The 12,993-nt window shown below is 40.3% G+C and overlaps 1 protein-coding gene across 8 annotated transcripts in view; it reads left to right on the forward strand.

Annotated features, from left to right (window-relative positions):
* The window catches only part of LOC103708395 (RNA-dependent RNA polymerase family protein), a 41,691-nt gene that overhangs the window by 14,536 nt on the left and 14,162 nt on the right, over positions 1–12,993 (forward strand). For 4 of the 8 annotated variants that reach the window (XM_089930957.1, XM_089930956.1, XM_089930958.1 and 1 more), the window contains 6 exons: positions 543–949; positions 1,062–1,205; positions 7,543–7,617; positions 7,705–7,776; positions 11,319–11,425; positions 12,633–12,781. In XM_089930957.1, the coding sequence (XP_089787083.1) occupies positions 543–949; positions 1,062–1,205; positions 7,543–7,617; positions 7,705–7,776; positions 11,319–11,425; positions 12,633–12,781 (954 nt within the window). The remainder of the gene's footprint in view (positions 1–542; positions 950–1,061; positions 1,206–7,542; positions 7,618–7,704; positions 7,777–11,318; positions 11,426–12,632; positions 12,782–12,993) is intronic. The other 4 variants (XM_089930960.1, XM_089930962.1, XM_089930959.1 and 1 more) reach the window with 2 other exon arrangements.

A 12,993-nucleotide genomic window follows, 5' to 3' on the forward strand; every position in this document is an offset into this window, starting at 1 on the left:
TAATTGGCCCATGGATCACATCTTTAAGATCTTCCACAGGAACATTTGTTAACTTATAATAGTAGCTAAGCACTTTTCTTGGACGGTTTCTTTTGTATTTCATTATTTTTTTCGTGTAGATTCAACTCAATGCTACCCCATCTAATTGTTCCTTTTCCCTTCTAATTCTGTTCTTACTATTTCTCATGTTAAAATTGAAAGAGAAAATTTTGGTCTGTACTGCTGTTATTGCCCCTTGATATAGGGGGTACAAATGAAAGATATAGGATCATGGCGTGATTAAAGCTAAACTAATCATTGACTGCTTTCTTCCATTGTTGATGCACTTGGTCCACTTATAATTCATATTTAGATGAAGCAAAGTTGTTTTAAACATTATTTCTAGTATCACTCATTCTATTACATATAAGCTTCATGCTTTTTGGCCTCCATTCTTTCAGTTTCTATTGAACTAACTCCTTCATGTCAAAAATTTTGGTATGGCATTATCTCTAGAAAAGTAAATACAATCCGCTAATCCAAGTCATAAATAATATTAACAGTTTCCAAAGATGGAGGCAAAGAGGAGAAGAAGAAAAGCCCAACTTCATCTCCTGTGAAGTGCTACTTTGTTCGCATGGAGTCTAGCTGGGCTATGGATAAGGATGAACCTTACATATTGTCTGACAAACTAATACATGAAGCACGTACTATTTTCATGCATGCACATACGGTTTCCAGTTTGGCAAAATATATGGCCAGGTTAAACTTCTTGATAGAATTATTCTATTTTCATATACATGCATTTGATGCAAGTACAGATGGGTCAACATGTTTATTTGCATTGTTGGTTGAAAACACTGTTCAAATGGAGAAATGCAGGTTTTCTTTAATCCTGTCAAAGACCATCAAGTTAGATATTGATCTCGCATCTGTTCATGTCAAGCAGATTGAAGACATACCATGCATGGTATCATTATATTTTTCCCACAGGATATCAAGTTTCTACTTCATGGGTATTTCTCTTTGTTTTGTGGCTTATTTTTGGATTCATATTTCTACTGTCAATTGCAATCTTGCAGGATGAAGATGGAAACATTGTGTATGATGAAGATGGTAAACCAAGGATCCATACCGATGGGACTGGGTTTATTTCAGAGGACTTAGCAATGAAATGTTCAGGAAATATCTTCAAGGGGCATTGCTTGATTCCAGGGGACATCCAGGTTTGCAACTTTATTTATCACTTTTCAACATATCAGGGAAAATCAATTTTATTACAAATTTGTGGAAAAAGGAGAAAACCTCTCTTGCGTGTCTTCTTGTTGGCCAAGGTACTTAGGGTAAGGACGTTAAACTTTTAGTTCACTGAAATTTCTTATGGCCTTGTAGCAGATCATGCTGGACCATTCTATTCTTCTATTGCATATATAATTGTAATTGATTGTTTCATGAAGTTTGTGTCCAATAAAATCACTTGCATAGTTTTTCATTGCTGACTTATTCATGTGAAAAGTGGATTGCTTAATATATGCACAGACAAATCTGGTAGCAGGCAAACAAAATTTTAAGACCAAAAACAATGGATTGATGCTGTTTGTATTTAACAAAATAAAAATGTTTTGATGCATACATTTAATATCTCTGAATAACAGAAATAAGAAGCATCTAAACTAGGTAGCAAAGTTGATGCATATGGAACACTGTTTTGTGCTCAGTTCCTGTAAGATATATGCCAATGTGCTTGGATGATTCATCCTACGATTCTAAATATGATCATGATAAAAATTTCACATATTCACAATTTTGGCCAGGTATTACAGTACTATTTGTTCCAAGCAAGGTCTGCCGTACCGGTACCGGTGGCCGGCCAGACCGGTACGGCGCGGCGCTGTGGTGGTTTTGAAAAAAAATTGGCGTACCAGGTTCGCACCGGTACGATGCCGGTATCAAGCAAGACCGGTACAGACCATGTACGGGTCGGTTCTCCTAAAAGAACACTTGGTACCGGATTCCACGCAGATCATGTACCGGTCTAGGCCGGACCGGTACGGCAGGCATGGTTCCAAGGTTTTAAATCCTGTAAAAGGGGACTGTCCCGGTTTTTCCATGGAAGGGGATGAGCTGCCATCCTGCAGGCGTTCCACCAGGATTTGAAACCATGGTTTACTCTATCTAGTCAGCCTAATCTAAACCTTGCTTGCAGGATTATCCTAGTCATTGCCCCATTGCACGTTCGAAGGCATCTTGCTTTGTGTTTAAATGGAGTGATAATTGCTCAAATAAACTACGAGCTTAGAGAGCAGACAGATAATGTTTCAGAGCTGATGTTTAAACTAATTGTCTAAAATTATTGGATATTTATAATTCTGGACAAGAGTTCTCCTTTTGGATCTTGTGCAGTTCCTCTAGCATTAGTCGTTCTTTGGCTATCCAAAACTCCCATAAAATCATATTTTGTTCCTTCTCATCAAAGTTGAGCTCCAATTGGATTAAGAATCTCTTGTATTGTTATATGCTAAAAAATCATATCAGATAGTGGGAACCCACCGGATTTCCCTTTCTTCATCCTGATCTTTCTTTCCTTCCTCTCTTTGTCTTGATACACTTCCACTACACCTTCATTGGCAAAAGATGTGGGCCCAAGGGCACATTAATTTAGCAACTATTGTTTTGACATGGTCCATTTCAATGTTTTGAAAGACGGCTGAGGTATGCGGGCGGTCAAGGGATTGCATAACACCAATGTATCATGTAGGCTGCAGGGCCACATTAATTTAGCGGCTATTGTTTTGATATGGTCTATTTCAATGTTTTAAAAGGCGTCTGGGGTATGAGGGTGGTCAAAGGGATTGCATAGCACAGATGTATCATGCAGGCTACATGTACGGTTAGTATTTTAAATATTTAAAAATAAATAAAATATGTTAAATATAACAATGTAGCAATGGTGTTTACAAATAATAGCAATATTAACAGGAATAACATCTAGCATAATTAACATATTGATATTAATGTACATGTAGCCATCCCATGTGAAACACATATCCAACTAGATTATGTAGTGGCACCATGTTCAAGGGCCCACAAATGCGATCAACGTATGCAACTGCACAATGCTAATCTTGCTGCATATATGTGCAAAGTGCTAGGCAAACTGCCTTTTCGGCCCATATTAGCCAAACTATATACAGAAACTGCATATAAGTTAGCGGTGTGGTCAAAGGATCGCAGAGGCATATGCAGCCTCATGCACCACATTTTAAAGACCGGTCGATTTGATATGAACTTACTTCCCAGCCTTAGTATCCTTTTGGGGCTCAACATATCAGCTCTATATTCGACATAAAACAATAGTCACTCCTATAACAATGAAGTGACATCCACTCATTGTGGCGCATGGGGCCTCCATTAAATTATTGATAAAATATTTAATGATCAAAATCAATCATAGACCTTTCAAATTGGTGTTTCACACCATTGATTGTGATCTCACTACTAGAAATGCCTAGAAACCAGAAAAATATGTTTTGGTAGCATCTAACATGCATCAAGTGGATGCAAAATGGATGGCTTTAATGACATGATACAAGGTTTTGTTATGATCTGAGCATCACAAGTAATTTAATTTTGATATATAGAAATTTTAAGATATGTAGATGATGATCAACAAAGTGGATTCTCACTTTAGATGTCCTATCATGTATTCTAAACATTAGCACAATGGGCATCATGGCACCCCCTTAAGGCATAGTTTTGGATTAAAATTATCAGTATAGAGCTTTGATTTGGAATTTTGGATGGCCCATAATCTATTTGGGACTTGTTAAATCTTTTACCAAAGATTTAATTTGGTATGTAGTCCTAAGGTTTTAAGTTCCGGCAAGACTAGAGGCATCCCGACCACCCCATCCTATTCCTATGAGAAAACAGTATCGGGACGAGGTCGGGACTTCGAAACCTATCCATGCAGGGAGAGAAGAAGAAAGATGAAAGGAAAAAGTAAAGGATAGACGAAGAAAACGGAAAAGTGAAAGGAAAGAAAGAAAGGGAGAATAAAGGAAGGAAAGAAGTAAGAAAGGTAAGAGAAAGAAGAAGAATTAAGAAAAAAAAAAAAGGGACAAGAAAAAGAAAGGAAAAGAAAAGGAAAGAAAGGAAGGTAAAAGAAAAAGAAAGGAAGGAAAGAAAAAAGAAAGAAAAAAAGATGAAAAGGAAAAAGAAAGAAAGAAAGAAAAGAAGAGAAAGACGGAGGATATCTATCGGGATGCATAATCGGGACCACTACTGGGATAAGGTAGGACAGTGGGGCAACCTCTTCCATGGAGAAATTAGGACACCCCCATCCCACGGAATTTAAAATTTTGTTTAGTCTAATAACTGAAGACATTTGAACAAGGTCGGAGGAACCGGTATCGGGTACCGTGCTGGTTTTCCGGCGGCATGACTTGGTATGGGCCGTGCCGAGCCTGTACTGAGAGAGGGCATGGTACCGTAGGAGAGAGAAAAGGAGAGAGAGAAGGGGGAGAGAGAGGGAGGGATGCCGGCAGAGGCCGGCCGAGTCTGCAGGAAGCAAGGCCGCGGTCTCCGCCGGCATCCCGACCTCTCCCTCTCCCTCCCCCACTCTCTCTCTTTCCTTCTCCTTCTCTGCCTCCAGTAACGGATCTCGTTTCCATTATCAGAACCATACCGGTAAGCCACCGGTACGGCTCGGAACGGCCGGAACCGTCCGATTCGAGACAGTTCCGCCAACCTTGCATTTGAATGTTAGGCTCACAAAAGTAATATTAGTCAAAATTGGGACTATATTGAATAGAAGGCTTCATGGTCAAAAGGCAAGATACTAGACATATGATTGATGTCAAAGTCCACCATATCGGTACCGGTTGGCATACCGGTGGCTGAAGTGGAACCAGAATGCAATAGCTCGCCACATAGTTTTCTTCTTATCCTTCATCCACATTAAGTCTATTCTCTGCTGCTTTGAATCTTTGTTGGGAAGAGCATGCGGATATACATCATGGATTGTCGCTCCTAGTGGAATCTCTCTAGATAACTTCTTTCGGCTACCAACACCACCCAGCACGGATGCAATCCGGCCACGTTCTCTGCCGATGCCCTCCCTGACCAAGGTTGTCCTCAAGAATTCTGAATCTTGCCTGGTGCTCCCAGAACCACCGTCCGACTCATAGGAAGAGGGTCCAAATCGAGCCCTATGTTTGCCTACCTCCTCCTGCTACCACTAATCATCCAAGCTTGCTTGTATGGCAGCCTGGATCTCTGCCTTCTCCTCATCTAGATCCTCAGCCTCCTCTGGCTTCCTAGAGTGATAGGAAGGTGGCTCGATGTTTCACCTTCGCCTTCTTCTTGGAAATCCTCTCCTTCGTTTCTTGGACCTCAGCGGATTCTGCCTCATCAGCACACGGATCTCGCCTGGACAATTCGGGCACGTAGCAACCTCACCGAAATTTCCGGCTAAGTGTTGCTTCAATCTGGTTACCCCTCCTCTCTTGAAGACCTTGTCGCAAAAGTTGCATAGAATCTGGTGCCGCTCTCCGACTCTTCATTCATAGGACCAACCAATATCACACTTTGTGGGGTTGGTTTTTCATGAACGCTCCATTTCTACCATAAATTTACAACATATCAAAAATTTAAGCCAAAATAGAAAATTTTGGCGTGATCTCCTTTTTTTGGCAATTTCTAAAAACTATTTTTTTAAGCTACTTATTAACAAAATTAAAGAAATAAGATAGAAGAAAGAAACCACACCTTAAATAGTCTCCGCTGGATTTTTTGAGAAGGACCTCTTCCTTAATTTGTGGGCTATCTCTCAAATCTGCCCTTCTCTGGTTATCCCTCGGAGACTTATTCTCCTCGCTAGATTTGTAAAAAAGAAGAGACTCATTCAGTTTTTATAGCTGAACGAGAGGAGCCGCGTGAAGTTTACTACTTTGGCTTTTCAAATTTTGTCGCCGAACGGCGACAAAAACAAGCGCGTGGCCAAAAGCCGTGGCCCTTTCAGCCACGTGCTTTGACATACCCGGATTGTGGCCGAAAGGGCCATAGCCCATGACCTGTGGCCGAAAAAAGCCACAGCGTACGCATTGTGGCTTTTCGGCCACAGTAAAAGAAGTGGCCGTTGTCGGCCCCTTCTTTTAAAAACCACAACGTCGCGCTGTGGTTTAAAAATCCACAGCGTGCAGCGCCAAGGTTCGCCGAACCGACCGTACCGGCATACCGGTGAGCACCGGCACCGATACGGTTCCGGTTCGGTACCGGCTTGGAACCGGTACCCAACCGAAGCCGCGCGCGCGGCCACACACGTGCGAACATAAAAAAAAACAAAACAAAAATAAAACGCGTCCGCGTGCGCCCGGGACGCGTGTGGACCTGTCAAATGCCATAGAATGGCATTTAATGCCACTCTGTGGCATTTAATGCCCCCACGCGGGCTGGCAGCCCGCGTGGGCACGGTGCCCCGTGCGGGGAACCGCGCTCAGGCGCGATTCCCTGTTGGGGAATCGCGCGCGGGCGCGGTTCCTGCCCGGGGAATCGCGCGCGGCCGCGCGTTCTCCGCTCGCGCGTCCGCGCGCGTTTCCCAAAAAAACAAAAAAAATGCGTCCGCGCGGACGCGTTAAATGCCGTCCGCGCGGATGCGTTAAATGCCGCCCACGCGGGCTCCAGCCGCGTGGGCGCTCTTCTCTGCGCGCCCCGCGCGGACGCGTTAAATGCCGCCCACGCGGGCTCCAGCTGCGTAGGCGCTCTTCTCCGCGCGCGGGGCGTGCTGCCCCGCCCGCGGGCGCTCTTCCCCGCGCGCCCACGCGCGGGGAAAGAGTGGCTTGGACCGCTGCCTGGTTCGCACTGGTACCGGCTTGTACCGGTGCGAACCGGCCCGGTTCAAGCCGGTCTAATTACAGAACCAATCGATTCCGACCCAGTTTAGGTTGGAACCATTTTTATACACTGTACTGTACCGGTGCCCGTTGGCACCGGTTCGGTACAGGCTGAACGGACCGGTACAGGTCGGTTCAGCAGACCATGTGCGGCGCTGTGGATATTAAAAAAAAATTAGCATACCAATGCGAACCGGCCAGTTCGCATCAGTACATGATCGGTACCGACCGGTATGCATGCGTTGTGGTCGGTTTTTGCATGGGAAGCCACTGGATTCGATATCTACGCTGTTTGGGTACCAATTCCAAACCGGACCGGTCCGTACCAGTCCGAACCGTTCGGTACGGACCGGTTCGATTGATGTACTCCTTTATTCTTTCTTCTAACTACTTTGTGGTGTCAGGACTTAGGAATTATGATATGCCTTAACCCATGCAAAGTTCGGGTTATTTCTTTCAATATTTTAATAGTAATTTTTTTTTCTAATCTTGTATTTGAGATATCAACCTTTTTCTTTTGACATCTACTCAAACATCTGGTTTTCTCTTCATTCTAACTATGCTGTGGTTTTAACATTTATTTATGCTTTCATTTGAGTATAGATGATCATTCCTTTTTTATTTTACTAGTAACAATCTTCTGTTTGGTCATTCAACTTTTTATCTTTAGAAAATTTTGGATGGGTCTGGCATTTTAGAGAGAGATTCAAGTTCAAGACAATGCAGATCTTGTAGTGCTGAACCGGTACGCATGTAACATGCTTTGCAATTTCTAGCTCTTACATTCTCATGCTTGATTAGTGAAACTTCCTATCCTTTTCTTTTCTGATAGCCTTTGCTCATCCAATTCCGCTTGTTCAAGGATGGTAGTGCTGTGAAGGGAACCCTTCTAATAGACAAACGGGTAGGTATATTTATTATCTTTGCCTTTAGTGACAGTGAAAGGTGTCAGTGTGTCTTCACAATAACTTGAATCAATTCATTTGCTGTCAAAAGTTTGCCAGTAATTCAGGATTCTGTAGATCATGTTGCATGATATAGATAAAAGATTTTTATTTTTATGATAATTTCATAATGGTGCTATAACATATGGTGTAGTTACTTGGTTGGCAAGCTATTACACATACTAATGACTTTATTCATAAGTGTTATTTAGAAAAATTTTGCTAGTGGTGTAAAATTATGCAGTCTCAAAACATATATGACAATTGAGAAGTGAAATTTAGTATGAATGTAGTAATCTACATTCAGTACAGCTCAAACAAAAATACTTTTACAGCACTCAGGGTTGCAAAGCAAAGTACCAATCTGACTCTACTTTGTATAGGTTTGGACAAAAGGAAGAACACATTAGTTGATTGTGCACTAAACCTTTTCTCTATATAGCTGCAACTGTACTTCAAAAATGCATTAGTGCAGATTGTTGTTAGAAACATTTTATTGGGTGAACGAGCCTCTAAAGAGGGTTTTCTTGTCTATATATAGTGGAGTGGTTCACTAATATTGTGCTTAGACTGTTGCATGTGATAGTTTAGCGGCTTGAAGGTCATCAAGGCCCTAAACATACTGCAGCCTAGTGAATCCCCCCTTGAAGGGATAGAAAACACGTAAGGGGGATTTTTTAGCAAGAAAACATTCTCACCCAAGGTTTGTTGTACTGGTTGGTACCTAACATACCGTACTGTACCGATACCGAACCAATACGTGGTACTGTACTTTACCGAATTACCGATACTCGATACGCCGAACCTTATCGTACCGTACCGCATACCGATACTGTAATAGAATAGTATTGGTATGAGGTTTGATATCCCGACGACAAACCTTGTTCCTACCCTTGTGGCTCGGCCAACAAATATAAATGAAGTCAAATCTTAACTTTGACAAGATTTAATTCATAGGAGCGTCCCTTATTCAGATAATTTTATTGTTTGTTTTTCGAATAACATTAAGATTAATCTCTTTTTAAATTCTAAATGAAAAAGTAGCTTTAATTTATTGTTCCCCTAAATCCACCCTCCTTCCTTCAAATTGGTAATTTATAAGTTCTAAAATTTTTTCTTACAGGTTAAAAGCTTAATACATTGTAGGGCATATCTTAAACTACATTCAATTATCTTTTTGACAAAGCATGATAGAATCTATTTTTTTAATAATTATTAATATTTATGGGAAAATTAATGATACAGTTGGTAAATTGTTGTTATATCTTATATGGACAATTATTTTTTTTTAAGTTACAAGTTTTTATTGCCAAAACTTCTTGAATTTCAAATTAAGTTAACAAAAAATTTTAATAGAAATATTTTCTAGTTATTTTGAGATTTACATATGTATATTCTAGTAAATTTCGAGGTTGCTTTCATGTTTGGGGACATGAATTCATGCTGGATGGATCAAATGTGCCCTCATAGAAGTCAAATGTAAGTAGTGTTTGTACATCTTTTGCAAAAGCAATATGTACCTTGATTAAAAACTAGCTATCCTTAAATTTCACTAACCAAAATCATCCCAAGTCATTCTTTTAGTGATGCCAAAATTTAGGAAAACCTGAAAATAGCTTGTTCATCAGACATGTTTGGTTTGAACGGTTTATGGGCCATGTTAGGTCACTACAGTTGAAGAGATGTGGGAAATAAGGGAGAAAACCTCTCACTCTCACCCATTCCCATTCTTAAATGATGTAACCCATAATAATCTAGGGTTTGAGGGATCGTGGAATTCAAAAGGATCTGTAAGACTGTAAACTAAGGAACCCTTCAAAGATTCCACAAGTTCCAAGAAGATTAGAAGTCCGTTCTTATGGCCTAGATTCTTATCAACATCTTCAAGTTTCCCTTCCTTTCTAAAATCTCCACCAGACTCATAGGAATCGCCAAGCTTAACTTTTAGTTTGGCCCCTTGTTTGGCATCTTTTATTGCTTCATGGTCTTTAGGCCCTTTTAACTCATTGAACGAGGAATGAGGCCTTTAGATCTTGATTTATATACCCATGGGGGTGAGCATCATTTCTATTTTCCCTGACCAGGTTTACATGTGAGGGAGAGAGTAAAGCAGGGGTTCAGTTTTAGGTGGTAAAGGAAGAGAGATTGGGGGATTATTTATATTGTGTATATTTAATATTTAATTTTTATTCTAATCGAGTTGACTACATAATCTAAACCTGAGGTAGTTTACAGATGTGGATTGTCCTAACCTAATCATGTTTATGCCTAGTTTGGGTTAATCAAATTTTAACTAGACTTGAAGTTGACCAATCTGAATTCAACTTGATGCAATCACACTACCACAATGGGACTCTTAGCTAGGCACATGTAACTTTGTATTGAATCAGGTAGGAAAAAGGTACGACCCAGAACCAACTAAATTTTTCAACTGGTCATTTTTTTATTCCCAGACTTGAGCAACAAGTGCAAAAATTTGCGTCGAGTGGGCCCAACTGAACTGGATCATAGATTGATCCAAGGTTTGCAAAACCAGTATCTTGACCTATACTTGGTTGGTAGTATCGTACCATACTATACTGACATAGTACGCATGCCGTGTTAATCAGTGGCCACCAAGAGCAAACAAGCAAGAAGGAAAGAAGAAGGCAGAGAGAGAAGGAAAAGACATACCAAAGGAGAGGTGGATCGGGGGTCGGAGCTTGTTGATTAGAGCCTGAAGGTCATTGATCAGGGGACCATCTATTGGTGAGGTTGGACGTTGTCAATTGGGGTTGGATGTTGTTAATCAAGACCAAAGCTCATCGATCAGTGTCGAGGCCGTCGATAGGGGATGGAGATTGTTGATTCGGGCCGGAGCTATCTACGAGGCCCCCCATGGAGTCATCGCCAAAGGATGAGTAGGGGATTTGGAGGAGGGTGAGGCGGAGGGGTGGGGGAGAGGGCAATGGCTAGGGTTTCAAAGAGGAGAGAAAAGAGAGATCAGCTGATCGAACATGGGGGGTGGGGAGGGTCAGGTTTTATAAAAGGGCCCAGTTTGGCCTGGGCAAATTGGGTCATAATCGTTTGATGCTGGGTGGAACCAGTTTGTTCAGCTAGGTTTCGGACCCCAGTTCGACCTTGTTTCATTTTGGGTGGCGGCATCTTCCTGGTTTCTGGCTAATTCAATTCCTAGTTTGGCGGATCTTGGTTTGATTTGATAGATTCGGCCCCAATTGCTGGCACCAATCTTAGAGGAGTCAAGTGTGTTTATATGGACTAGAGATCATGCTTCTAATGGGTAGAAAGTCCTTGATTGATGTTTCACTCACTCATCAGCTATTTACTTGACAATTCCATGATGTTTATTATATAATTTGTAAATTTTGCATGATACAATGTTTTGATAAATAAGTGAATGTCTTATTAGTACTTTGACGTCTTCAAGTTTATATTTATATTTTTAGTTTTTTTAATAATAATCTTGTCTAGGCAAGTCATTTTTTCATATATATGTTTATAGCTTCCTCCAAACACTATTCTTATACGACCTTCAATGCTAAAAGTTGAAGCGGATCCAAGCATCTCATACATCCAATCTTGCAACTCTTTGGAAGTTGTTGGTTCAAGGTATGTTTAATCTGAAACGGAAGGACAACGTAGTGTTGGCTTCTCTTTTCAAATCCATATTATTATTTTGATTATTTCATGATGCAAATTACTTTTCTGTTTTGCTTCTGAGCTATGCTCATTGTGGTTGACTCTTGGCTTTTTGGATATACATACTATGGTTTCTCATCTTTGACATGCATTAATTTCTTCGATAAATTTATATGCTTGAGGGAATTTTAGAAGTGACTGTGAATTAGATTTCCCATTTGAGCAGGAACTCCTGTTGCAATTTATTATAGTTGTGTGCAATGTTGATGTTGCATAGCCTGGTTGGCAACTTTTAGATGAATCCATGCACCCCTGTGAAAATAACTATGTTCACATATATCCCTCAATTTATCCTGTTTTTGTAGCACTGCCCCTCCTGTTAGATTTTTAGCTTTTGGCATAAATACATAACTATTTTAAGTGTAAAATGATTCTATATGCATCAATATCTCTGACATTCAGTCTTTAGTTTGTACTACAAAGAGCTGTATTTTTGTATAACTTCTAGTTGTGTTTTATTTATTGTGTATAAATGATATGCAATTTTAATAAATTGTGTTTTTTATCATCATAATTACTGAGATTTTTTAAATGCTTCTAGATCTACAGAGACATAATGCAACCTGCATGTGCATTCATCGTTGGGTACCTACATGCATGCTTACATATTGCACCAACCTTAAACTAATATTTTCTGAGTTTTCGTAACTTGAAATATGTAAAAAAGGCTTTCTGATTATTATCTCTCTTCAAACTTTAGGGATTTCATTGTTACTACATATTGCATTGATGGAAAATTGAAAAAGCATGTGTAATATTTTTCTTGCCTCGGTCAGTATATGTATTGTTATTACTATATGTTTTCACTATGATGTGAAAACACTTTAACATTTTTTGTTCTGCTATGCATCTTAGGAAATAATAACTGTGTATAACTTGACATATATAAAGGCTTTCCGAATTTTGATTAACATCTCTCTTCAAGCTTGGGGGTTCAATTGTTGATATACACTGCATTGATGGAAAATGAAATGAATTATTACCTAATGCTTCATGTTGCCTAGTTTTGGTGAATAGTGAGTGCAGCTATATGATTTTACTTGGATGTAGAAAAGCTTCAACCTTTCTTCATATGCGATGCATTTTAGAAATAATAATTGTTCCTTTTTCGCTCCAGCAATCGACCGAAGAGAACATTTTTATCGAGGAACATAATTGCTCTTCTTCACTATGGAGGAGTCCCAAAAGAGTACTTTTTGGAACTTCTGATGAATGCTCTGGATGATGCACAAAATGTTCAGTACAATAAACAAGCTGCACTTAGAGGTACCATTTTTGTAAATGCACATAGAGCGATGGTATATTTACTTTAGTAAATTGTAGTAAGACTATGGTCGGCGGAACTGTCCCGAATTGGCGGTTTCACCCGTTCCGAGTCGTACCGGTGGCTCACCAGTACGGTTCGGGTTGTAAAAACGACACGCTACCAGAGCCGGAGAAGAAGAGAAAGAGAGAGCGAACGGGGGAGGGAGGGAGAA

Source organism: Phoenix dactylifera, chromosome 5 (assembly GCF_051530095.1).
Source record: "Phoenix dactylifera cultivar Ajwa chromosome 5, Ajwa_hap1_PhDact_Kaust_v1.1, whole genome shotgun sequence".
In the NCBI taxonomy this organism is placed as follows: Eukaryota; Viridiplantae; Streptophyta; class Magnoliopsida; order Arecales; family Arecaceae; genus Phoenix; species Phoenix dactylifera.